Raw genomic sequence first — 27,960 nt, forward strand, 5'->3', positions numbered from 1 at the left:
GCCAGGATCCCATGATCCTCCCATTCTGGCATCTGATAGGTTATGTTTCACAGACTCCGAGCGATAAAGAGGGCTCATGTTGTCGACCTCCCCGTGGTGAACCCTGTCAACTGACCTCAGTCAGACGAACGACAACAAACAGAGATAGAAGCAGAAGCAGCTTCGTAACTTCTGCTGCCTCAAACACAAGAAGAAGTAGAAGAAGAAGAGCGATAAAGCATGAAAACAGACCCTTTAGCCCATAATGTTTGCACTCACCAATAAGTCTACATACTATGCCACCCATTTGAAACCCCAATGCTAGGCAGCAGCAGCAACACCACATTTTCTGCCTATCAAGACAAGAAGTGTGGAAAAGCACTTCAGATGCTTTAACAAACGAGGAAACACTCTTTCGTAAACACTAGGTGGACAATTCCACAGGGCCAGGTGAGATTTATCACAGGCTACTACAGGATGCAAGGGGCAAAATTGCTGGGGCTCCAGCTGAGATTTTTCAATCTTGGTAGGCCTTCGCGAGGTACCAGATGACTGGAACATAGTAAATGTTGTCCCACTTTCAAGAGAGGCAGCAGGGAAAAGCCTGGTAATTACAGACCTGTGAGTCTAACACGAGTAGCAGGAAAATTCTAAGGGACAGAATTAATGATCACTTGGAAAGGTAGAGACTAATCAGAGATAGCCAATGTGCTTTGTCAAGGGAAAAGTGACAGAGATGCTGGAATATGGCACTAAAAACCAAATGTTGCAAGAATGTTGACACTGTATACCAATGTTTTGGGTTGAGACTGCAGGAGGACTGAGGAGGAAGAGGCATTTTTCCTGTAAGGACCCCATCCCCTTTTTTGCAGTTTCTCCATCTCCTTCACATCTGTTCTCAAGGTGAGGTCTTCGGCTCTTGACTGTCTAAAATGTCCTCTTCCTTCCTGAAAAGTGGGTTACATTCTGCCATACTTGACGAAACTCTCACACATGCATTTTTTCTATTTGCTGCGTGTCTGCTCTCACACTCCTTTCACCAGAGAGAACAGTGACGGAGTTCCCCTTACCTTTCACCCCAACAGCCTCTGCATCCTCCATATCATCCTTCGCCATTCTTGCTAGGTCCAATGTGATCCCAGTCACATCTTCCCCTCTCCTCCTTTCTACTTTCCCTAATAACAACTCTTTTTGACTGCCTGGTCAGTTCATGATTCTCCACCCACCCCTCCCTGTCCCTTGGGACCTAAAAAGTCCTTATGTAAGACAGAGGTTCATCTCCCGCTCTTCCAACCCAGTCCAGTGCAATCGTGCATCCAATGTGGCCTTTTCTACATTGGGGAAATCAAGCATACACTAGGTAACTGCTTAGTGGAACACATGGTTGATCTTTTGGTTGCAAGTCCTTTTAACTCTCCCACACCGGCCTTGTATTCCACTTGAGTAACTCGGAGCTCTATGATGTAAACATGGAACTTTCCAATTTCAGGCAAGCCACTCTCCCAGTGCTCTCCTCCCACGCCACTCGCCTGTCCACCTCGTTTTCCTTTCACTTTGTTCATTTTCTCCTCTCTCCTACCTGATTCATCTGCCCATCATTCCACCCATCCTCCATCTGGTTCTAATACTTACCAGCTTCTGTTTCCCTTCCCCTCTGCCTTTACAACACTGTATACTGGAAACTTATTTTCTTCACTCTCGGTCCTGATGGAAAGTCTCCACAGATGCCGCTCGACCCGAGTTCTCCTTATGTTTCTTTGTTCCATGGCAATTCTTGTCCGACAAATCTGACTGAATGTTTTGAAGAGGTAACAATGTGATAAGCATTGTACAGTAGTTGTGGTTTACATGAACTTCAGAACGGTCTTTGACAAGGTCTTACGTGGGTGACTGGTCTAAAAGATTAGGTCCCATGGAATCTATGATAATTGGTAAATTGGAAACAAAATTGGCTAGGCAATAGGAGACAGATGGTGATGGTAGAGGGTTATTTATGTGACTGGATGCTTGTAAGCAGTGGTGTTTCACAGGGATGTAAAGAGATATCTGACGGTGCATGCTCAAAATGGCAAAGCGGGGGTAAAGGGCGATGCGTACATCAGAATGTAATCCTAATCTCACACAGTGCATACTTGCTTAGTTCACTAGAACAATGTGGGCGTTTATCCCGCAAGAGTTTTAATGCAAATTAAACTGTCTCTCCAATATCACCACATTCCATCAATGCTACAAGTAGTTGAGCAGCCAACCACCATACCACAATCCTCTGCTGAACTCCCTTTCAATTTCCAACCAAGCCACCTTCATCTCAGTACTTGGCTTCCTTCTCACCATACTGGGGGAAGAATATCTGCCTCAGCTCAACACATCCAGGGAAGTGCCTCTTCTGAAGTAGGCTACACCTGTTGTATCTCTTGACTTAACTGCAGGACTATTCTTTCTATGACAGCAAACTTGAGTTCCTTTAACTTGCTTCATTACGCTATGCCTTGACATACAGATAGCTGAGGTGTTTGTCCAATAAACCCCAGCCCATCATTTCAGTGTGTCAACAGCCGAACAATGGAGCATATTCCTCAGAAAGGTATGCAAGCAATTGATTTATTCAAATGTAAATTAAACTAATTTTATTTAGAAAAATAATACTTTGGGATAAATATGCAAGAGATGGCACGTGGAAGTGATTGGGAGGAACGAGTGACAGTGATTCTCAAAGCCTTCGAGCTCTAGTTCCAATTAGATGGGCCATAGTTTTACTTCATTTAACAGTTCCTACCCAAACCACACCACATAACTATTGTATAATATCTTGAGATGGCCAGTAGCCAACTCACGAACAGAACAACGTGATACATAAATCAACAGAATCCACATCATATCCCTGTAGGGGCACCACGGAAAGATTGGGATGCATCACAGCCATTTGGCAACTGCTGAGTCCAAGACCGCAGAAGTTAGAGTTGTGGGCGCAAGCCAGTTCATCACGCACACCTGCTATACAAACCCCCTCCTCATATTGACTCCAATACAATACATACTGTAGCTTTCCACATTTCAATCTCAATGATTGACCTATATTTGGGAAAGTAAATGCCTGGACTTAGAAACACGATTTCTGTATGAAATAAGAACCAACAATTGGAGCTGGTTAACAATATTGTGAGTGATACTGGCACTGATGGAATTACCTGTGAATTGGACTGCTTCTGCTCATCAATTTTGCCTGGAGACTCGCTCCTTGCTCTGTGGCGCTCCGACACGGTGCAAACTACGCTGCCCGATGGGCTGAACCTGTTCAGCAAGCACAGCAATGATGCAGAGTTTAGTCAGCGCCAGTATAGCGGAGTGTTGCAAATGGACAGCACATTGACACAAAACACCAACAGACCAGCAAGAGAACATTCGGAAACGAGGAATTGTGACCTCCCTAGTATGGAAAAAAAAATCAAAAAGCGACTGACTCCAACTCTTCCACGAGGCAAATATCTAAACCTGGACCAGATTGCTTGCAATCACAGTGTCATACTGTAGCCAATAATAAACTTCAGAATACACAGCACTCGGACCAAATTATCTCCATCACGGTTACGACATGCACCTCTGCCAGTTTTATCCACTTTCCTGCTGAATCTGCTATCTATTATAATAATATCAACACTGTTCTCCTGGTTTCCCTCATCCTTCTTTTTGTAAACTTGAAGTCCCCCTAAAATCACTCATGTTTCCTGAAGGAGTACATTTAGACTTTCAAAATAAGGTACAATACAAGAAGTTGTTAAAAAAGATTCACCCACACACCATTGGGAGTGGGGAGAGTATACTGGTATAGACTAAAGATTAGTTAATGGAGAGTGAGAATCAATTCGGGAGACTCTGGTATGACAGGTAATGTGCTGTAGGATCCGTGATGGAACCCTGTTGTTCACCAACTTTAACAATGCTTTGGATAAGGAGACGCTTAATATGCTGATGAAACAAAAGGTACAAATTTGGATGTAATGGGATACAGGGAGGCTTCAGGGGGATACAAATAGAGTAAGTGAATGGGGAAAGACAAGGCAGTTGGCAAACAATGAGGAAAATGTGATCTTATCCATTGTTGGAAAAAATAGGAATACAGATTATTTTTTCCCCCAAAGGTGGATAGCAGAGATTGATAAATTATAAAAGAAAACCGAATTTGCTGGAAATAATCGAAAGTGAAGATTAAAACACCTGACGCAGAAGGCCAGGCAATATTTATAGAAAGAGAAAAAAAGCTAATGTTCCATCTACTATTCTTTAATCAGAGTGAAGCAGTTAGAATTATTTTTTTTTAGTTGGAGAGGAGAGGTGAAGAGAACAAAGGAAATACAGTGCCCTCAATAATGTTTGGGACAAAGACCCATCATTCATTTATTTGCCTCTGTACTCCACAATTTGAGATTTGTAATAGAAAAAAAATCATATGTGGTTAAAGTGCACATTGTCAGATTTTAATAAAGATATTTTTTACACATTTTGGTTTCACCATGTAGAAATTACAGCAGTGCTTATACATAGTCCCCCTATTTCAGGACACAATAATGTTTGGGACACAGCAATGTCATGTAAATGAAAGTAGTCATGTTTAGTATTTTGTTGCATATCCTTTGCATGCAATGACTGCTTGAAGTCTGCGATTCATGGACATCACTAATTGCATTCTCTTCTCTGGTGATGCTCTGCCAGGCCTGTATTACAGCCATCTTTAGCTTATGCTTGTTTGGGGGCCAGTCCCCTTCAGTTTTCTCTTCAGCATATAAAAGGCATGCTCAATTGGTTCAGATCAAGTGATTGACTTGGTCACTCAAGAATTGACCATTTTTTAGCTTTGAAAAATTCCTTTGTTACTTTAGCAGTATGTTTGGGATCATTGTCTTGCTGTAGAATGAACCGCCGGCCAATGAGTTTTGAAGCATTTGTTTGAATTTGAGCAGATAGGATGCGTCTATATACTTCAGAATTAATTATGCTACTACCATTAGCATTTGGATCATCAATGAAGATAGGTGAGCCAGTAGCTTCAGCAGCCAAACATGCCCAGGCCATAAAACTCCCACCACCATGTTTCACAGATGAGGTGGTATGCTTTAAATCTCAGGCAGTTCCTTCTCTCCTCCATACTTTGCTCTTGCCATCATTCTGATATAAGTTAATCTTCGTCTCATCTGTCCACAAGACCTTTTTCCAGAACTGTGGTTGCTCTTTTAAGTACTTCTTGGCAAGTTGTAACCTGGCCATCCTATTTTTGCACCTAACCAGTGGTTTGCATCATAGTGTAGCCTCTGTACTTCTGTTCATGAAGTCTTCTGCGGACAGTGGACATAGTCAAATCCACACCTGACTCCTGAAGAGTGTTTCTGATCTGTTGGACAGGTGTTTGAGGATTTTTCTTTATTATAGAGAGAATTCTTCTGTCATCAGCTGTGGAGGTCTTCCTTGGCCTGCCAGTGCCTTTGCGATTAGTAAGTTCACCTGTGCTAACTTTCTTCTTAATGGTGTTCCAAACAGTGATTTTGGTAAGCCTAAGGTTTGGCTGATGTCTCTAACAGTTTTTTTCTTGTTTCTCAGTCTCATAATGGTTTCTTTGGCTTTCATTGGCACAACTTTGGTCCTCATGTTGATAAACAGCAATAAAAGTTTCCAACGGTAATGGAAGGACTGGAGGAAAAACTAGGTGCTGAGAGCTCTCTTAAACCTGCATTGAGGAGGCATTTAAACACACCTGAGCAATTACAAATGCCTGTGAAGCCATGTGTCCCAAACATTATGGTGCCCTGAAATGGGGGGGGGGGGGGGGACTATGTATAAATACAGCTATAATTTCTACATGGTGAAACCAAAATGTGTAAAAATACCCTTTAATAAAATCTGTCTGTGTACTTTAACCACATGTGATTTTTTCTATTACAAATCTCAAATTGTGGAGTGGAGAGGCAAATAAATAAATGATGGGTCTATGTCCCAAACATTATGGAGGGCACTGTATCTCTGATAAGAGTGAATTATCAGACAACTGAACCATCCTCTCACCACCTTGAGAGTGGTCCGGATCTCCCATCTACCTCATTGGAGACCTTTGAACTATCTTTAATCGAACTTTATCTTGCATTAAACATTATACCCGTTATCCTGTATCTGTACACTGTGGACAGCTTGATTGACTGGACAGCATGCAACAAAAAGCTTTTCACTGTATCTCTGTACATGTAACAGTAATAAACTAAACTTTTCCTGCTAAGCTGTAATTCCTTTTGCAAATAATACAGATGGTTCTGCAATAACCATGGCAGGTTATCCATGGCACAAATTGGATATAATGTGAGTGAAGCGTTAGGGAGCACTATTTGCATTATGTGGAGCCAAATTAGTTACATATTTCAACCAAGAATAAAAGAAACACATAAAAGTTACTTTGGAAATTGACAAGCAGAAAATAAGCTGTCTTCAATTTAAACGTGTGGGCGCGTGGGGAACCCGTTTCTATGTAATCTCCCTGCAGTGATCGGACACCATCGTCTCTAAAGAACACAGCTGTTATTTTCACCGTCAGCAATTGCTTTTACAAACACTTGTGCAATTATACTCGATTAAACAAAGTAACATCCAGCCTTTAGTATTTTTAGTTTGCAGTAACTAGAATACATTTATTGCTGTTGAAAATATAAAAAACATTGTATTTGAAAATCCTGCAGTTCTAACAAGTTGAAACTCTCTAGCCCATTGACATAATTGTCATTATAATGCAATCAGGTCTTTGAGGAATGCAACTATCACATTTTGCTAGAAGTAGCTGTATCAATTTTTAAAACGCTAGCTATTATCTGTCAACCTTCATAGTTTTCAATTCAGTCCCCCTAAGCAACCACAGACATCTCAATTCTCATACATTTGTCACTTTGATTGAAAACGTTCTCTACAAAACTTTAAATCACTTTTAAACTCAATGTAAGTTTCAATACTGTTATAGTCACTCTAAACACCCCTGAACAAGATTATGAATGAATGATTTCTATCAAAATGCACAGTACAAGTAGGCTTTTCCATGTGTAGGAAGGAATTGCAGGAACCGAAGATAGGCACAAAATGCAGGAGTAACTGAAGTGAAGGAATCTCTGGAGAGAAGGAATGAGTGGTGTTTCGGGTCGAGACTCGACTTCAGGCTGAGAGTAAGTGGTGGGAAAGTGGAGATATAGATGTGTACAAAGAGAATGTATGGTGTGGAAACAACAGGTCAAAGCAGACGATAATCAAGGAAATGTAGAATGGCTATAGGGAAGGTGACAACAAGTCAGAGAACTGGGGTAGAGGAGGGACGGATAGAGAGGGAAAGCAAGGGTTACTTGAAGTTTAAAAAAAATCAATTTCATACCGCATGGTTGTAAGCTGCCCAAGCAAAATATGAGGTGCTGTTCCTCCAATTTGCATTTGGCCTCACTCCCACTATTTGTAGCCTTGCAATCCAAAGAATGACACTATCAACAATCGTGAAAGTGACAGAGATAGGATAACATAATTGAGCTGAGTTCTTGCACACTCATGGCCAGGTAGTTGGCAATCAGCAACCAAACTTTGAAGCCCATGAATAAAATGCCCTCCAGGTTTGGTCTTGAAAGAATGGGCATTCAGCTTTAAAGTCTGGATAGGATGATCCTGCCACTTACCAGAAAACATGCAACACTGAATCGGTAATTGATTGAAAACTGACATCGCCCAGAATCTATGGGGATAAACAGGTAATTTATAAAGAGAAGTATCAGAGGTGGAATTCAGCCATTATATATTATGGACTAATAGAGGGGATCTTATCGAAACGTATAAGATTATTAAGGGGTTGGACACGTTAGAGGCAGGAAACATGTTCCCAATGTTGGGGGAGTCCAGAACCAGGAGCCACAGTTTAAGAATAAGGGGTAGGCCATTTAGAACAGAGATGAGGAAAAACTTTTTTAGTCAGAGAGTTGTGAATCTGTGGAATTCTCTGCCTCAGAGGGCAGTGGAGGCCATTCAAGAGAGAGCTAGATAGAGCTCTTAAGGATAGCGGAGTCAGGGGGTATGGGGAGAAGGCAGGAACGGGGTACTGATTGAGAATAATCAGCCATGATCACATTGAATGGCGGTGCTGACTCGAAGGGCCGAATGGCCTACTCCTGCACCTATTGTCTATTGTCTAATAATGGCACAGCTGGTAGAGCCACTGCCTTACAGCGCCGGAGACCCGGGTTCAATCCTGACCTCGGGTGCCATCTGTGTGGAGATTGCCCATTCTCCCTGTGACCACATGGATTTTCTTTGAGTGCAGGATTGTAGGTTAATTGGCCTCTGTAAATTGCCCCGAGTGTAGGGAGTGAATACCAAAGTGAGTTTTACATAGAACTAGTGCGAGCAGGTAATCAAATGTCGGCGTGGACTCCCTGGGCCCGTTTCCATGTTGCATCTCTAAACTAATATAAATGTAATTGTAATCTCCCACTTTAAGTGAAGATAGGTAATCAGAGAAAAATAATTTCTGAGGTGTTCTCACGTATTATATGCCAGGGTCAAGCTGTTGTATAGCTGAAGACAGCGCAATCCCTGCCATTGTAACTATCGATAAGAAATACTTGTCCTACAATTCCCTTAGGGACCTGGACAGCTGGATCACTCCCTACTCCAAGCTTATAAACATTTTCTGCTACTGAAAGTCAATTAGCTTTCTCACTTTCCTCGTTGCAAGGGTCTCTGAAATGTTAATTCTGTTTCTCTCTCCACAAATGCTGCCTAACCTGCTGAGTTTCCACAATTCTGTTTTTATTTCAGATTTCTAGTATCTACAGTTTGTTGATTTTGAACATTAATTTTGAGTTGAAGTTCATCAATCTGCAGGCAATCATTACAGATGGGGTTGACATGGATCACAATGGTTACTATCAGCTCCTACCAATGCAGCTCAAATCTGCCGTACTTGTCTTATTTTAAAACATAGAACAGTACAGAACAGGACAGGCACTAACATGATGCCAGGTTAAACGTATCTCCTCTGCCTAAACATGATCCATATCCCTCCATTCACTGCAAACAGTGATCAATTTATTTTTTTAGTTGGACCAATAGTCTGTAACCAGTGACTTTGAAAATACCAACTTGTGAAGAGTCAACATGTCCACAAACTAATCTGCACAACAAGAAGTCTATTCTAAACTATGGCCTCTAATGCCCATTTAAGTACACATCCATGTGAATGCATTGTAAACTATGTTCATTATGTGCTTTAAACCCAGCCCCCATGTTATGGGACCCACCCGACAGCTTGCCATGCTGCGTGACCTACCCCAAGCCACAGGCCCTTTGGGATTCCACCCCCAGCCCAACCCGAGTAACAATGAGTAAAGCTGTGCACCTGTCCATCTCACTGAAGCTGCTGGATGGTCTGGAGGTCTTGCCGCTCGAGGCTGCGGTGTGAAAGGCATCTTGAACCAGAGTGCTGTGCCCAGCACTGTCGATCACCATGGCCGTCACCTCCTCAGCACTACTGCCGTCTTCCCCGGATGGCTGATTTTCCGACACGATCCACTCATCCGGAGTCTCCGTCTTGATCCGCATGCTGCTGATCTGACGGATCGTTTCCGGGCTGCGGTCGTTACTCACTCCGGTTTCCACGTACCACTGACCCACTCTATCGATGCGCACCATCCTCTCGTCATTGCCACCCTCGCCCACCAACTCGTCAGGCAAGGGGCTTCCGTGGGCCGCATTCCCTGCGTAGTTTGAGGATGCTCGCCCTCGCCGTGGTTTGGGCGGGAGGGCGCCGCTGCCACCGCGGGGCTGGCTCGGGCGCTTTAGCCCGTCCTGGGTCAGCCCGGCCTCCACCTCGGAGATGTCAATGCGGAAGTGAATGCTATCAAGAATCTGCGTGCACTTGTCAATGATGTACTGCATCTGGAGGAAGCTGGCTGCCGTCAGGTAGCTAATGATGTCGGCCACCTGCAGGCACAACTTGCCCGTGTAGCAGAAGGCCAGCAGGCGTTCAAACACTGCAGGGCTCTTGATGACGGAGATGGAAACGGCACTCATCTCGCCCAGGGACATGTGGTCACGGAAGTACGGTGAGCTGGCCGCCAGCACGGCCTTATGGGCACGGAAGGACTTTCCCTGGACGTCAACCACAATGTCACAGAGCCGCCCTTGCATTCGCAACTGGTTGAGCTGGGCCAGCACGGAGCTGCTGAAATCCGGCACCTCCAGCTGGATGCTGCCCTCCTTTTCCATGGCTTCCAGTAAAGCTCACGCTGACCTGCAGGGGAAAAGCAGTGCAGAAGTCACCAAAGGATAATTCAAAAAGGCAGACAAATGCTGCTCCCTGTTGACTGAGACATACCAAGACAGATTCTGCTCTTCCAGTATCAGTGCACTGTCAACAGGATTTTCATGCTGTTGGTCACTAAGTCTCATGAACGGCATGATCTCAAGGAACGACCTTACAGAGACATGAACCAGAGAGGACTCAGAGAAGATGGATCTGCCACTCTCCTCTTCCCCAACTATTTCCTGGTAATCAAAGTAGTGAAATCAAGACTCACTCTGGGTTCTATTCCAGCACCAGTCTTGCTTTCTCAAATTCAACTCATCCATGAGACTCAGTCCTTGTTCACTTGATCCTCTTGCAACCAAGTATTGACCAGCCTCTTCCCATTCTAGACTTAATGTCAGTTAATACTAATTAGGGTGACCAGTGGCGCAGCTGGTAAAGCTGCTGCCTCACAATGGGATATCAAAGTGTATTGTGTAGGAAGAGAGACCCAGGTTTGATCCAAACCACAGGTACTATCTGTGTGGTATTTGCATATTCTCCCTGTGTCCAGGTGGGATTCTCTCGCTTTCCTCCCATACCCCCAAAAAGTGCACGTTTGTAGGTTAATTGGCATTTGTAAATTGCCCTAGTATGTCAGGAGTGGAAGATAAAGTGAGATAACATAGTGTGAATGGGTGATCAATGGTCAGTGTGGACTCGATGGGCCTGTTTCCACTCTGTACTTCTAACCTACAATACAGTGGATAGTTCTACCCGTGGATACTGTTTCCCATTTCCAAATTTACTATCATCAGCTGTCTCATTAAAAAAAACATCAGTTACTGGTGTCCTATACAAATAATTTTTCCATCCTCCCTTTCCTATTCAAAATATTGTTATCTCTAAAATATGCATCCGCCCTTTTCCTTCAAAGTAGTTTCCTGCCCTGCCACAGCATTGAAATGGCCATGATTGAAGTTGCAAATTACATTCTTGGAATCTCTGTACATGGTAAAACATCCTTCTGCACTACTGGCTAACTACCGTCACTTCAACCCTCTCCAAAGCCTCTCCAAAGCTATTCTGTTGGGTGTAATTACACTTCCTTGGTTCCAATCTGACTCCCAATTCATGGCTAGCACTATTTCTACAAATACACCATCTCTGTAATCCCCCAAAGATCTCTATTTGGACATTTCTTGCAGTAACATCAATCAAAGGCACATAATTAGGCTCCAGAATGTTCGCCCTCATCACCACCACTTTGAGCCACTCCACAGCCTCATATTTAGCTGATAATCGATAATGGAATAGCAAACATTTTCTACAATTAAATTTGTAGTTCTCCCCAACAGTTTTTCACCAGGTTCTCTGGTTTATTCCCACATTCCAAACGATGCATAGATTAGTAGGTTAATTAGCCACTATGGATGGCCCCGAGAATCTAAGTGAGTGGTGGAATCTAGGGAAGTTAATTAAATAGTGTGGAGAATAAATAGACAGTGTAGGATTAATGTTTGATGGTCAGTACTGACTGGGTCAGTACTGACTGGGTACTGACTCATGTTGCATGACTCGATATGATATTTGCAGACATTCAGTCATAATCCCACAGATGGCAGCTTCACATCATTGGTCCCTCAGCCACACACATAAACCAAAAGACCAAACCTGTGGATCCTCTCATACTCAGGAGCATTACTATTGCACCGTTACACAATGGTGCCTATTGTGGTGAATGTGGGTGGAGATACTTTCAAAGGTGGACGTTCGTTGGAGGATGGAGGGCAAAGGTAAAGGAGGCAAAGACTGAAATCACCATCATCCTGTCTTGATAAACTGTGTCAACCATATTACCCTCAGCAATACATTTTGGTTACATGTCTGAAGAAAGGTCTCGACCCAATACATCACCGATTCCTTTTCTCCAGGGATGCTGCCTGATCCACTGAGTTACTCCAGCATTTTGTCTACCTTCGCTATAAACCAGCATCTGCAACACCTTCCTACACAATACACTTTGATATCCCTTTAAAAAATAGTAGTCAAACAGGATCTCCCCTAATTTTAACCATGCTTACTATTTTTGATTAATCCCTGCCTTTTCAAGTGAAGACTAATCTAGTCCCTTAGGATTCAACCACGACTAACATTATATCACTAGCCTGTAAATACCTGGTTTGTCCTTCTTGAATAAAGATACCACATTTGCTGCCCTCCTGACATCTTGCCTGTGGCCCGTGAAGATTTGAAATTCTCTGTCAGAGCCCCAGCAATTTCCTTCCTTCCTTGCCTCCCATAACAGTCTGAGATGCTTCACATCAGGCCCTGGGATTTATCCACCTTGAAGTTCACAAAGGCATCTAATATCTATTGACTGGACAAGCTAGATGCAGCAAAAATGTTCCCAATGTTGGGCAAGACCAGAACCAGGGGCCACAGTCTTCGAATAAAGTGGAGGCCATTTAAAACTGAGGTGAGAAGGAACTTTTTCACCCAGAGAGTTGTGAATTTGTGGTATTCTCTGCCACAGAGGGCAGTGGAGGCCAAATCACTGAATGGATTTAAGAGAGAGTTAGATAGAGCTCTAGGGGCTAGTGCAATCAAGGAATATGGGGAGAAGGCAGGCACGGGTTATTAATTGTGAACGATCAACCATGATCACAATGAATGGCGGTGCTGGCTCGAAGGGCCGAATGGCCTCCTCCTGCACCTATTTTCTATGTTTCTATATCTCAAGCTTTTTAACAAGAAGATGGTCAATAATTTCATCATCCTCCTCCCCGAATTCTCCATCTCCAATATGTTTCCCTGGAGTGAATACAGACACAAAATATTCATTAAGACCTCATCTAGGTCCTCTGGCACTACACACACACATTGCACCTCTGATTCCTAATGCACTCTTCTCTCTCCCTGGTTACTCTATTGTCTTTGATTTACATTAAATGCTCTGGAATTTTCTGTAGTATTTATGTCCTGCTAATTTTTTTTCTGAGTGCTCCTTAAATTCTTTATACTCCTGAAGGCTCTATCCTATTTCAGTTCTCTATACTTTCCAGATGGTTCCCCTTTTTTAATCCAACCTTCACTTGCCCACATCGACCAACATGTCTCATCTACACTGGTCACACTTGCCTGCTTTTGGCCCATACCCCTCTATAACTGTCCTATCCATGTGCCTGTCCAAATGTTTCTAAACGTTGCAATAGTACCTGCCACAACTGCCTCCTCCGGCAGCTTGTTCCATACACGCTGTGTGTGAAAAAGTTACCCCTCGGCTTCCTATTAAATCTTTCCCACGCTCACCTTAAATCGATGTTCTCTAGTTCTCGATTTCCCTAGTCTGGGTAAGAGACTGTGCGTCTACCTGATCTATTCCTCTCATGATTGTGTTTACCACTCATATGATACGATACGATAAACTGTATTCATCCCGGAGGGAAATTGGTCTGCTGGCAGTCACAACACACAAGGTACACAAAAACTTGAAATTAAAAGTGAAAACAAAAAGAAAAAGACAAGCGACTATTGGCTGGCTGCCATGTGCACAGAGCCTTCACTGGAACAAATGAACAAACAAACAAGCACAGACTTATCTCCTGGGCAGAGGATTCTAAACTAGAGATGCCCCCCCCCACCGGGTCCCCCTTTGTTCTCCCACTGTCCCTCACGGCGGTCCCCCCACGCCGGGTTCCCATTGTCTTCCCCTCCCCCCTCGTGCTCATCGACCGCGAGGCCCCACCGCTGCTGCCGCCAAGGCTCCCATCACCGCCACCGCTGAGGCTCTTTCGGCCCAGTCAGGCCTCGCCGCCCGGCCTCTGGGAGGCCTGTGGGGTGCGTTCCGGCCATCGGTCTCGTTCTGGTCGGCGGCGGTGGTGCGGTTGTTCGACGGGTGGATTGGGCCCTTGAGGCTTCCCGGGACACTCCCGCCGAGCGCACGACTCCCCGGGACACTCCCACCACGTGCGAGGCTCCCCGGGACACTCCTGCTGCGTGCGAGGCTCCCCTGGACCCTCCTGCTGTGCTCCAAGTGATAGAGTCCTAGCGTGTTCAACCTCTTCCTATAGCCTAGGCCCGAGAGTCCTGGCAACATCACCATAAATCTTCTCAGCACCCTTTCCAGCTTGACAACATCTTTCCTAGAACATGGTGCCCAGAACTGAACACATTACTCTAAATGTGGCCTCATCAACATTTTATACAACTGCAACATGATCTGCCAACATCTATACTCAATCCTCTGACTGATGAAGGCCAATGTGCCAATAATTGGTACACTCACCAATTCCATACCAAACTCACCAATTATCAAGCAAGTGTACCGCAGTGGGGTGATGCTTCATCGCAAAACATGCAACAATGTTCCAGCACAGGGATCCTGTAGAATTTGGCCATTTTGTATTCTCGATCTATAAAACACAAGATGTTAACATACATATGTTAACTCAGAATATGACATATAAATTTCTTCATGAAATGGAAATTACATACTTGACCCTGAAAAGATTGTTGGCTAAAGATTGAAGACCTTAATTTTTTGTAACTCATTTAACTCTACCATTTTATTTATTTTTACAGAATGGGAAGAACAAGTCCTGGAATTACCCACTGTTTCACAGTTACACCCACCCTCACATCAGCAGAAATACGATGTGACTCTCAACGTGTTCACTAACGGCACTCAGTTCTATATTAGCAACATATCTCTCCATCAAAACAGGTTGAGTAGAAACTTCTTCCAAACAAGTATAGGTAACATTTAAAAAAATAATTACTGTAGACTTTAGAGATACAGCATGGGAACATGCCCTTCGGCCCACTGAGTGCACGCCGACCAGCGATCATCACGCAGACTAGCACTATCCTACACACTAGGGACAACTTACAATTTTACAAAGGCCAATTAACCTACAAATCTGCACGTTTAGAAAGTGGGAGGAAACGGGAGAAAAACCACACGGTTACAGGGAGAACGTAGGAACTCGGGACAGACAGCACCCATTGTCAGAATCAAACCTGGGTCTCTGGTGCTGTATGGCAGCAACTCTACCGCTATGTCACTGTGCTGCCCTTTTGCTTACCATTGGTTCTTGGCAGTCAGAACCACCGCACTATTGAGGGAGTATCGCATTGTAGCAGGACCATGACTGAGGAAGATAGCCCCCGTAGTCAGGATCGACCCTGGGTTTCTGGCGCTGTAAGGCGGCAACTCTACCGTTGAGTCACCGCACTGCCACTGTTCCTTTTGTCATTAAATCTGTTCCCTTATTAACGGTTAAATTCTCCTCTTGATAACCATTTGAAACTAGACCCAAGGAAAAACTCCACAGTCGCTGAAAGATGAAGTCTTCAATCTTTAATATTAACTCTGCATCTCTTTCTACTGATGATGTCTGACCAGATGATGACTGCTTGAAGTCTGTGATTCATGGACATCACCAGTTGCTAGGTGTCTTCTCTGGTGATGCTCTACCAGGCCTGTATTGCAGCCATCTTTAGCTTATGCTTGTTTTGGGGGCTAGTCGCCTTCAGTTTTCTCTTCAGCATATAAAAGGCATGCTCATATAGTATAAGAAAATAACTGCAGATGCTGGTACAAATCGATTTATTCACAAAATGCTGGAGTAACTCAGCAGGTCAGGCAGCATCTCGGGAGAGAAGGAATGGGTGACGTTTTGGGTCGAGACCCTGTAAAAGGCATGCTCAATTGGGTTCAGATCGAGTGATTGACTTGGCCACTCAAGAATTGATCATTTTTTAGCTTTGAACAACTCCTTTGTTGCTCTAGCAGTATGTTTGGGATCATTGTCTTGCTGCAGAATGAAACGCCGGCCAATAAGTTTTGAGGCATTTGTTTGAACTTGAGCAGATAGGATGTGTCTATACACCTCAGAAGTCTTATGCTACTACCATCAGCAGTTGTATCATCAATGAAGATAAGTGAGCCAGTACCTTTAGCAGCCATACATGCCCAGGCCATAACACCCCCACCACCGTGTTTCACAGATGAGGTGGTATGCTTTGGATCTCGGGCAGTTCCTTCTCTCCTCCTTTCTTTGCTCTTGCCATCGATACAAGTTAATCTTCTGATACAAGTTAATCTTCGCCTCATCTGTCCACAAGACCTTTTTCCAGAACTGTGGTTGCTTTTTAAAGTACTTCTTGGCAAACTATAACCTGGCCATCCTATTTTTGCGGCTAACCACTGGTTTGCATCTTGCAGTGTAGCCACTGTACTTCTGTTCATGAAGTCATCTGCGGACAGTGGTCATTGACAAATCAAGAGTGTTTCTGATCTGTCGGACAGGTGTTTGTTGATTTGTCTTTATTATCGAGAGAATTCTTCTGTCATCAGCTGTGGAGGTCTTCCTTGGCCTGCCAGTCCTTTTGCGATTAGTAAGCTCACCAGTGCTAACTTTCTTCTTAATGACGTTCCAAAGAGTGATTTTGGTAAGCCTAAGGTTTGGCTGATGTCTCTAACAGTTTTATTCTTATTTCTCAGTCTCATAATGGTTTCTTTGGTTTTGATTGGCACAACTTTGGTCCTCGTGTTACTGAACAGCAATAAAAGTTTCCAAAGGTAATGGAAAGACTGGAGGAAAAACTAGGTGCTGAGAGCTCTCTTAAACCTGCATTGAGGAGGCATTTAAACACACCTGAGCAATTACAAACACCTGTGAAGCCATGTGTTCCAAACATGGTGCCCTGAAATGGGGGGACTATGTATAAACACAGCTGTAATTTCTACATGATGAAACCAAAATGTATAAAAATACCCTTTAATAAAATCTGACATTGTGCAGGCGATTTCTTTCTATTACAAATCACAAATTGTGGAATACAGAGGCAAATAAATAAATGATGGGTCTTTGTCCCAAACATTCTGAAGGGCACTGTATATCATGGCTATGTCCTGAGTGATGAATTGGAACTATTTCTCCCTATTACCTTGTGCAGGTCCCCAGAATTACATTGCATTGAATCTTAAAACATATGCAATATTCCCCTGTCCTACCTCAAGATTCACAATTTTGCATTGCCTATCTGCTGTTGATTTTCTCAAATTGCTTGGCTTCCAGAATCCTGGTGATACACCTTCCTGCATTCTTAATTGAAATTGATTTGTTAATGGACTGTGGGCATTTATTGATTTATCTTATCTATCAAAATCAACAAGTTTGAAAAGTTCCTGCAGTCTTACATTAACATACATTTCATACTATTTTTAGTATCCATTTGCAATGTTTTCCCTTGACGACTGGTGCAATGCGAAACTGCTACCTTGTGCAATTTCCTTCGCACACAAAGAGGAAAGCCGAGCTTTCAAATGTTTACAGTTTCAGCACTGCAAGTAATCTACAATAGAGCTGTATAAAAGATTACACAAAAAGCAGGTCAGGCAGCATCTCTGGAGAAAAGGAACAGGTGACGTTTTGGGTCGAGACCGTTCTTCGGCCCGAGAGTCAGGGGAAATGGGAACGAGAGATATAAACATAGCACAAAAAGTAAGGAAATTTGTGTTTGGTAGATTATTTCTTTGTTGTAACAATGCTTCTTGGCAATAAATCTTATACCGTTGGAAAGCCTGTTTATTTCCCTTTTAAATGGTGCCACATTTGTAAGGAACATGCATTTGTGGGATGAGCAGCAGAGCTGAGTATGTGGGTTGCGCCCATGAAAAATCTGCCAAATCTTCTCTGCCAATGCCAAACAGCTTATTCTGCCATTGACTCTTGTTCGGTGTTGTTTGGTGGATTGGATGATTGAAGTCTGAAGAAACAAGACATATTGGCAATTTAACAATTTATTCATTTAATAAACAGGAGCCTCAGCAGCATGTGGAAGAACCATACACAGCCACAACAGCCTGGCACCTCCTCCTCATGCTGGTCACCAGCCCGGTCACACACTGTTGTGGGATGGCATCCCATTCTTCAACCAGCATTTGTCGCAAGTCAGCCAACGTGGTTGTGTTGGTCACTCTGGCACAAACAGCACGCCCAAGCTGATCCCACAAGTATTCAATGGGGTTGAGGTCAGGACTGCTGGCAGGCCATTCCATCCTCTCCACTCCCAAATTCTGGAGGTAGTCTCTGAGAAACCCTGCTCTGTGGGGGCGACCATTGTCATCTTGGAGGATAGAGTTCGGTCCCAGACTGTGGAGATATGGGATTGCCACTGGTTGCAGAATCTCATCTCGATATCTCTCTGCATTGAGATTGCCTCCAATGATGACAAGCCTCGTTTTTCCAGTGAGGGAGATGCCGCCCCACACCATCACACTGCCTCCACCAAAAGATGTTACTTTATCGGTGCAGCAATCAGCATAGCGTTCTCCGCGTCTTCTCCACAATTTGACCCTATGATCCAACTGCTGTAGGCAGAATCTGGACTCATCGCTGAACATAACGTTCCTCCACATGTTCAGGTTCCAGTGCACGTGTTGCCGACACCAGCGCAAACGGGCCTGACGGTGAAGGGCAGTCATGGCAGGCCTCCTGGCAGCCCTATGAGACCGGAGATCGGCTGCATGCAGTCTGTTCCGAATTGTCTGGGCAGAGAGCTGTCGGCCACATCGTCCTGCAAACCTTGACTGCAAATATGTAGAAGACAGCCTACGGTTCCTAAGTGCTGACAGGGTGAGGAAACGGTCTTCTTCGGGTGTCGTCTTCTTGGGACGCCCACTTCGCGGCCTGTCTCTGACATCCCCCGTTATATGGAACTTGGCATTCACTTTGGAGATGGTACTAGGGCTCACTCCAAATAATGCCGCAACTTGGTTTTGCGGAACACCAGCTTGAAGTTGCCCTATCGCACGGGCCCTATCCAGATCAGTCAAACGTGGCATGCCGATTCTTGGAGCAGACACCTACTGACCACTGTAGCAGGGCCGATGCTCACAGATGCTGCCAATCAGGCACCTGATTGTCAGCACCTGGGGGTACCAGAAGCTCAAAACAAGAGTCAATAGCAACAGCAGAATAAGCTGTTTGGCATTGGCAGAGAAGATTTGGCAGATTTTTCATGGGCGCAACCCACATACTCAGCTCTGCTGCTCATCCCACAAATGCATGTTCCTTACAAATGTGGCACCATTTAAAAGGGAAATAAACAGGCTTTCCAACAGTATAAGATTTATTGCCAAGAAGCATTGTTACAACAAAGAAATAATCTACCAAACACAAATGTCCTTACTTTTTGTGCTATGTTTAGATGGTGATATAAAGAGATAAAGAACAAATGAATGAAAGATATGCAAAAAAAGTAATGATCAAGGAAAGGTGGAGCCCACAATGGTCCTTTGTTGGCTGTGCGCTAGATGATAACGATTTATGCAGACGATGAAACTCAACAGGATCACAGTGAAACTATTACGACAACTAGGGTGGGGGAGGGACAGAGAGAAAGAGGTTGCAAAGGTTACTTGAAGTTAGAGAAATCAATATTCACACCACTGGGTTGTAAGCACAACATTCCTCCAATCTGCATTGACTCTTGACAATGGAGGCGGCCCAGGACCTGCTGCAATTTTGATAACCATTTTTACTATCCACGATATCACCTGCAAATGTACTAATTATGCATTGTACATTCTCATCCAAATCGTTGATATAAATTCCAAACAGCAAAGGGCCCAGCACTGATTATTCTGGTAAACACCCTTTAAAGGCCTCAACATCCTTCCTGTGATGACGCAACCTGAACTGCATGCAATTATCCAATTGCAGCTTAACAAAGTCCAATACAGCTGCATCTTGACCTGACCCTTATCGTCAAAGCCAGATCTCTGAAAGCAAGCATACCATCAGCATTCTTTACGTCTATCTACTTGTGTTTCAGGGAGTTATAGACTTGGACCTCAAGAACCCTCTGTACATGAATGCTGTAATGGGTCATGCCATTAATTGTATATTATCGCCATCCATTTGATCTCCCAAAGTGCAGCACCTCACATTTGTTTGAATTAACCTCCACCTGCCATTTTTGTAGCCGATCGATATCCAGCTGTATATTTTAACAGCCTTCCTCACAGTCTGCAACCTCAGCAATCTTGGTGTCAGCTGCAAATTTACTAATCAACCAATAGGACATTTGCAACTAACTTTGTTCTGTGGCTCTGGATCATATAGAGCATATATGGTCTGATTTAAAAAAAGATCCTCTACAGCTCATGTTACGCAATATCCACTGAAGCCACAGATACATTTAATGAATTTACCTCAAAAACGCTCACCCCGGATGTATTATTTCATAACATGCTCGCAAAATAACAAATCTTTTGCAAATAAACAGCATCCTGTGTACACTCTTCCTTCGAGCTCCCAGTATTTCTCTGAATTCTACACACCAGTATCACCTCATTCCACACGCAGTGCACAATTCTCTCTCTACCGATGATCACTCGTAACATGATGGAGGCGTCAATGTCTGAATTACAGCCACATTGGCCACAACCAGGGATATGCCCATGATCTTAATTCCATAATTAATAAATCTTAACCTTTGGAAGATCCAGAGAAGAGGGTGCGGCAAGAGGAGATGAGAGGGAATTTGAGGAGGGGAGGTAAGATGCGAGTGAAAAGAATAGGAATACAAAGCTGACTGGAGCAGCAGGTGTGAGGTGGTTCCCACTCAGTATCTGCCTGGTCACAGGGTTTCGGGGATTTACCAGAACACTCTCCAGAGCAGTCTGTTCCTTGCCACAACTTGGGTGCTACTTTGCAACTACACTCCACAAGGGCCGCATCAGTAGAGTTGCTGACTTACAACGCCAGAAGCCCGGGTTTGATTCTAACTACGGGAGCTGTTTGTACGTTCTCCCCGTGACCCTGGGGTGCACCGGTTGCCTGCTACACTCCAAAGTCATACAGGTTTGCAGGTTAACTGGCTTCAGTACAAATTGTAAATTGTCCCTTGTGTGTAGGATAGTGTTAGTGCATGGGGTGATGGCTGGTCTCCACGGGCCAAATGGCCTGTTTCCACACACTATCTCTAAACTACTCTTCCATGAGATGGTATCAAGAACAAAATAACAATAGTTTTAGTGTGAGATCTAGGAGATTTCAAGGGGATCTGAATGGTAAGTTTTTTTTTTATTTACACAGAGAACACTTGATATCTGAAACGTGCTGCCTGGGTAAGTGGTGAAATCAGATACAATTACTATTTAAGAGACATTTGGACAGATATTCAAGAAGGCAGAGAATAGAAGAATATGATCCTTATGTAGCCTAATGGGTCGAGTGTAGAAGGACAAATAGGTCAAGTGAAGGATCGCAGATAGGTCAGCACGGACGTGATGGGCCAAAGGGCCCATTTCAGTGCCTTAAAGGCTCATTGACAGGGCTCCAGTTGGCCATGGTCCATCATCAGTTTCTGCAAGCCCTCCCGATGCCATAACTCTAGCGGGCACCTTGTCCGGGGGGGGGGTTGGGAAAGAAGGGCAATGGGTCCCGCTTCGAGGGCAAAGGGGAGGAGCGTGAATGTCCCCGCCCTGAGGGCGAGTGGCCACTCCTCAAAGGAGGGTGAGTGGAAGGTAAAACCCCTCCCTGTGAAGGAGGAGCAGCGGTGGGTGCCGCCCAGCGCCATGGTAGCACGGCCCCTGTCGGGGCCCCCGGGCTGGGAGCCCCTCCGCTGTGCTCACCCCACCCGCGGGCCTCATCGCAACTCCCAGGCCCCGCTCTCCGCCACACCCTGCGCCTCAGCTCGGCCATTTGCAGTCTCGGCGCCACCCTGCCTGCCTGCCATTGCGGGCGGGGCAGGGCGGCGTTGCCCGGGTACCGGCAGCGGGCCTCCCCTCCCTCCCTTCCTCCATCCATCCTTCACTCACTCACCGCTCCGCTCTGCCCGGACACTCCTCGACCAGGCGTGCCGAGCCCCGCCGCACCGCGCATGCCCCGTCGCACAGACCCTGGGACACGTAGTTTCCGGCCCGCTGCCAGAACCGGAAACGGCCCCATTGGACTACACCTCCCATGATGCATCGCCGCCCGCCGCCATCTCCGTCCGGAAAAACAACGCGGGTCTCACCAAAGATACTAGAGTAGCTTTGGGTCTAACTACGCGAATTCTAAGAAACGAAAGAATAATTTCAGGAACAAAACTAGATGGCGACACCTTTTTTTTCCACTGACTGAACGCTGCAAAAACATAGCAAAGCTTTAATAGTTCTACATGTTGGGAGGCGCAACACCTCATATTTCGCTTCTTGGGCAGTGTGAATATTGACTTCAACCCAACACGGATTGTATTGCCATTGGGGTGAAGGGGCAGCAAACAAACATCGCCTGAATGTTGTCTGGGTTAAAGGAGGCGCTGAACCATCAGTTGCCGGAAAATCGGTTGCAACAGCTGTCTGTTTACGTCGTCCCTCTTATCCAGAAACCCAAACAGTACTTTCAGAGATGCAGAGATTCATTTGTACTTCTTCCAATCTGATTAATTGCATGCAGTGTCCACCATATGATCTAATTTACATTGGAGAAACTAAATGCAGATTGAGTGATTCACGGAGCATCTATCCTCGTGTCAGCAGGTGGGACCCCGAGCTTTCGGTTGCATCAATCCCACTCCATGTCAGTAACCTCCTGCACTGTAATAACTTTGTCCAATGTTAGCTTGAAGAACAGCAACTCATTCTTTATCTACCTGACCTCCATTAGGCTATCCCGAGCTTTCTCATCTCCAGACGCACCTCCACCGGCATGATTCCAGCATCTGCAGTTCCTTGTATCTGCAGCGCCTCATCTTGTGTCTGGGCACTGCAGTCTTCTGGACTCCATGGTGAATTAAACAACTCCCATAAACCAGCTTTCTCTGTCTGCAACTGAACTGGTCATTTGGTCAGACAACTGAACACAAAAAAATAGCAGACCTCTCAAACCTGCCCCACCATTCACTATGACCATAGCTGATCTGTGCGGACATTGATAGATCAGCCCAGAAATACAAACACTCCCTCTGTCCTCATCCTCTTTCTACAACCCACAACGTTGACGTCCAGGTTTTTCCTAGTTTCTATCTCTGCGGATGCTGTCTGATTTTATTAAGGGGCTTCAGATGGTTGATGCCGACTTGATCTTTTCCTTGGCGACACAAAGGAAAAGATCAAGTCGGCACTTTGCAGTTGCTGGAATCTTGAGTAAAACACAAGAGTGGTGGAGGAACTCAGCAAGTCAGGAAGTGACTGTAGGGAATGGATAGGCCCCACACCTCCTCCCTCATCTCCATCCAGCGACCTCAGCAACCCTTCCAGGTGAGAAAGAGGTTCACATGCACTCTCTCTAAACTCATTCACTTGGGCAGACCGAGCATAGACCAGCCAACTATTTCGCCAAACACGTGCACTCATTCTGCCAAGGACTGCATCATCTCCTGATCTCCAACCGTTTTAACTCCCCTTCCAATTATCACACTGACCTTTCTGTGAGGCCACACGCAAACTGGAGGAACAGTACCTCATATTCCACTTGGGTAACTTACAGCCTAACATTGAATTCTACAATTTTAGGTAATACACCCTCCCGCTCACCCCCTTTCTTGTCTCCCTCCCATTTCATTCACTATCCCCCCCATATCACTTCCACCTATCTCCCTCTGGTTACACATTTCACTCATATCCATGTCTGACTTTTCACACCTGTCTCTTTATCATCACTAGCCTTTGTCCACTCATACAGCATGGAAATGCCCTTCAACCCAAGTTGCCCATAGCAACCAGCATGCCCCATTTATACTAGTCCCACCTACCTGCATTTGGCCCATATCCATCTAAACCTATCCTATTTAAAGTATCTGTCCAAATTTTTTTCAATGTTGTGATAGTAGACAATAAACAATAGGTGCAGGAGTAGGCCATTAAGCCCTTCGAGCCAGCACCACCATTCAATGTGATCATGGCTGATCATTCTCAATCAGTATCCCGTTCCTGCCTTCTCCCTATACCCCCTGACTCCGTTATCCTTAAGAGCTCTATCTAACTCTCTCTTGAATGCATTCAGAGAATTGGCCTCCACTGCCTTCTGATGTAGAGAGTTCCTGTTTTTCCTCATCTCCGTTCGAAATGGCCTACCCCTTATTCTTAAACTGTGGTCCCTGGTTCTGGACTCCCCCAACATTGGGAACATGTTTCCTGCCTCTAACGTGCCCAACCCCTTAATAATCTTATGTTTCGATAAGATCCCCTCTCATCCTTCTAAATTCCAGTGTATACAAGCCTAGTCGCTCCAGTCTCTCAACATATGACAGTCCCGCCATTCCGGGAATTAACCTAGTAAACCTACGCTGCACGCCCTTGATAGCAAGACTATCCTTCCTCAAATTTGGAGACCAAAACTGCACACAGTACTCCAGGTGCGGTCTTACTAGGGCTCTGTACAACTGCAGAAGGACCTCTTTGCTCCTATACTCAACTCCTCTTGTTATGAAGACCAACATTCCATTGGCTTTCTTCATTGCCTGCTTTACCTGCATGCTTCCTTTCAGTGACTGATGCACTAGGACACCCAGATCTCGTTGTACGTGACCTTTTCCTAACTTGACACCATTCAGATAATAATCTGCCTTCCTATTCTTACCACCAAAGTGGATAACCACACACTTATCCACACTAAACTGCATCTGCCATGCATCCGCCCACTGACACAACCTGTCCAAGTCACCCTGCAACCTTATAGCATCTTCCTCACAGTTCACACTACCACCCAGCTTAGTATCATCTGCAAATTTGCTAATGGTACTTTTAATCCCTTCATCCAAGTCATTAATGTATATTGTAAATAACTGCGGTCCCAGCACCGAGCCTTGCGGTACCCCACTAGTCACTGCCTGGCATTCTGAAAGGGACCCATTGTCTGTCAACCAATTTTCTATCCATGTCAGTACCCCACCTCCAATACCATGTGCTCTAATTTTGCCCACTAATCTCCTATCTGGGACCTTGTCGAAGGCTTTCTGAAAGTCGAGGTACACCACATCCACCGGCTCTCCCCTGTTACTTAGCTTAACTAGCTCCTCCGGCAGCTCGTTCCGTATACCTACCATTCTTTGTGTAAAACAAAAGTTGCCCTTAGATCCCGATCAAATCTTTGCCCCTTCACCTTAATACAATACAATACAATACAATATATCTTTATTGTCATTGTACCCAGGGGTACAACGAGATTGGGAATGCGCCTCCCATACGATGCAATAATTTAGGTAATTTAGACAGCAGCAACCCAACGAAACGAACAGTTGTAACAGTTTTGGACAGGGTAAAGTGCAAGTTGATCTATGCGTTGTGGCCATCCGGCTCAGCAGGACCGGTTCATAGCAGCTATGGCCCTGGGGATGAAGCTGTTCCTGAGTCTGGAGGTGCGGGCATAGAAGGCCTTGTATCGTCTGCCCGATGGAAGGAGTTCGAACAGACTGTTGCAGGGGTGTGAAGAGTCTTTGTGGATGCCGGTGGCTTTTCTGAGGCATCGTGTGTTGTAGATGCCCTCCAAGTCTGGTAGCTGTGTTCCGATGGCCCTCTGAGCTCTATGGACTACCCGCTGTAGAGCTTTCCTTTCTGCCTCCGTGCAGCTGAGGTACCACACAGGGATTCCATGCGTTAGGATGCTCTCTATGGTGCAGCGGTAGAAGGTCGTCAGCAGCTGTTGGGGTAGACCAGACTTTTTCAGTGTTCTTAAGTAGAACAGTCTTTGTTGTGCCTTCTTGACCAGCGCAGCAGTGTTATTGGACCATGTTAGGTCCTCCGAAATGTGAGTGCCCAGAAACTTGAAGCTGGACACTCTCTCCACACTGACCCCATTGATAGAGATCGGGGCATATTCCCCGTTATGTGACCTACGGAAGTTGATGATCAGCTCCTTGGTCTTGGTGGTATTTAGGGACAGGTTGTTATCCGAGCACCAGTCCGCCAGGTTCTGCACCTCCGCTCTATAGTTTGTTTCATCCCCGTTGGTGATCAGCCCGATCACTGTTGTGTCATCTGCAAACTTGACAATGGTGTTGGTGTCGAATGCAGGAACACAGTCGTGTGTGAAGAGGGAGTAGAGCATGGGGCTCAGAACACAGCCCTGTGGTGTGCCGGTACTCAGGGTGATAGTGGAGGACAGGTGCGGGCCCATTCTCACTGCCTGCGGTCGTTCCAGCAGGAAGTCCAGGATCCAGTCACATAATGACGAGCTAAGGCCTAGCTGGTGGAGTTTGGTGATGAGCTTGGTGGGGATGACCGTGTTGAAGGCGGAGCTATAGTCTATGAATAGCATCCTCACGTACGTGCCCTGTCTCTCTAGGTGAGTCAGGACAGTGTGAAGAGCCAGAGAGATGGCGTCCTCTGTAGATCTATTTGCCCTGTATGCAAATTGATGTGGGTCCAGTGAGTCAGGGATGCTGGATTTGATGTGTGAGAGGACCAGCCTCTCAAAGCACTTCATGACAATCGGCGTTAGGGCAACCGGGCGGTAGTCGTTCAGGTTGGAGATCTTTGCTTTTTTCGGCACCGGAACTATGATAGCCGACTTCAGGCACTTGGGGACCGTAGCCAGAGATAATGACAGGTTAAAGATCCTGGTGAATACCTCAGCCAGCTGTTCAGCACAGTCCTTCAGTACCCTTCCTTGAACACCATCCGGTCCTGCAGCCTTGCGTGGGTTGACCCTTTGCAGAGCGCGTTGTACCTCCTGTGTGCTCAGTTGCAAGACCTGTCCCACCGCCTCGGCTGGGGTTCTTTCACTCAAGGTGGTTTTGCCAGTTTCAAAGCGGGCAAAGAAGGTGTTAAGCTCGTTGGTCAATGCCATATCGCTGTGGGGGCAGGCAGGGCTGCTCTTGTAGCCAGTGATGTCCCTGACACCCTGCCACATGCTTCTGGTGTCCGTGGTGTTGAAGTGGTCTTCCACCCGTTGCCTATGGGTGTCTTTGGCCCTTTTAATACCTTTGCTTAGGTGTGATCTGGCAACACTGTATGCTGAAGTGTCACCAGATTTAAAGGCATTGTTGCGTGCCCTCAGCAGGTTCTGTACCTCCTTGTTCATCCAGGGTTTCCGGTTTGGGAACATCTTTATCACCTTGTCCTCCGTGACATTCTCCACACAGCAGTTGATGTAGGAGAGCACAGTGGATGCGTATTCCTCCAAGTCTACCTCTATCTCTGAACCGTAGGTGGCCTGTTGTGCAAACAGGTCCCAGTCGGTGCGATCAAAGCAGTCCTGGAGTTGTAGGGTGGCATTCTCGGGCCATATTTTGACCGTCTTTATTGTGGGTTTGGTCTTGCGGATGAGGGGTTTGTATGCGGGCAGTAGAAACAGTGAGAGGTGATCGGATTGTCCCAGGGGTGGGCAGGGGAGAGCTCTGTAGGCGTCCTTTACATTGGTGTACACCTTGTCCAGTGTGTTTGAGCCCCTGGTAGGGCACTGCACATGCTGATGGAATTTGTGGAGCAAGGCTCGTAGGTCGACCTGATTGAAGTCCCCTGCAACAATGAAGGCACCGTTGGGGTGGGCATCCTGCTGCTTACTGATGGCCGAGTGCAGCTGTGCTAATGCTAGGTTAGCATTAGCCTGTGGGGGAATGTATACGGCCATGATGATGACCACCGTAAACTCCCGCGGCAGATAGAACGGCCTACATTTGAGCAGTAAGTACTCCAGGTCTGGGGAGCAGTAGCTCTCTATTGCAGTGTGGTTGGTGCACCAGTCATTGTT

The 27,960-nt window shown here is 45.5% G+C and overlaps 1 protein-coding gene across 2 annotated transcripts in view; it reads right to left on the reverse strand.

The window, feature by feature from the left end:
• zbtb37 (zinc finger and BTB domain containing 37) overlaps positions 1-22,168 on the reverse strand; it is a 37,026-nt gene extending 14,858 nt beyond the window's left edge. For both annotated transcript variants that reach the window (XR_013547795.1, XM_078407473.1), the window contains exons 1-4: positions 22,108-22,168; positions 14,576-14,682; positions 9,380-10,273; positions 3,168-3,270 (exon numbers count right to left, since the gene is read on the reverse strand). Coding sequence is in view for 1 of the 2 variants with exons in the window: in XM_078407473.1 (XP_078263599.1) it covers positions 3,168-3,270; positions 9,380-10,248 (972 nt within the window). In the remaining variant the exon portion in view is untranslated. The remainder of the gene's footprint in view (positions 1-3,167; positions 3,271-9,379; positions 10,274-14,575; positions 14,683-22,107) is intronic.
• Positions 22,169-27,960: the final 5,792 nt, after the last annotated feature.

This window comes from Rhinoraja longicauda, chromosome 11, assembly GCF_053455715.1.
Source record: "Rhinoraja longicauda isolate Sanriku21f chromosome 11, sRhiLon1.1, whole genome shotgun sequence".
Classification (NCBI taxonomy): Eukaryota; Metazoa; Chordata; class Chondrichthyes; order Rajiformes; family Arhynchobatidae; genus Rhinoraja; species Rhinoraja longicauda.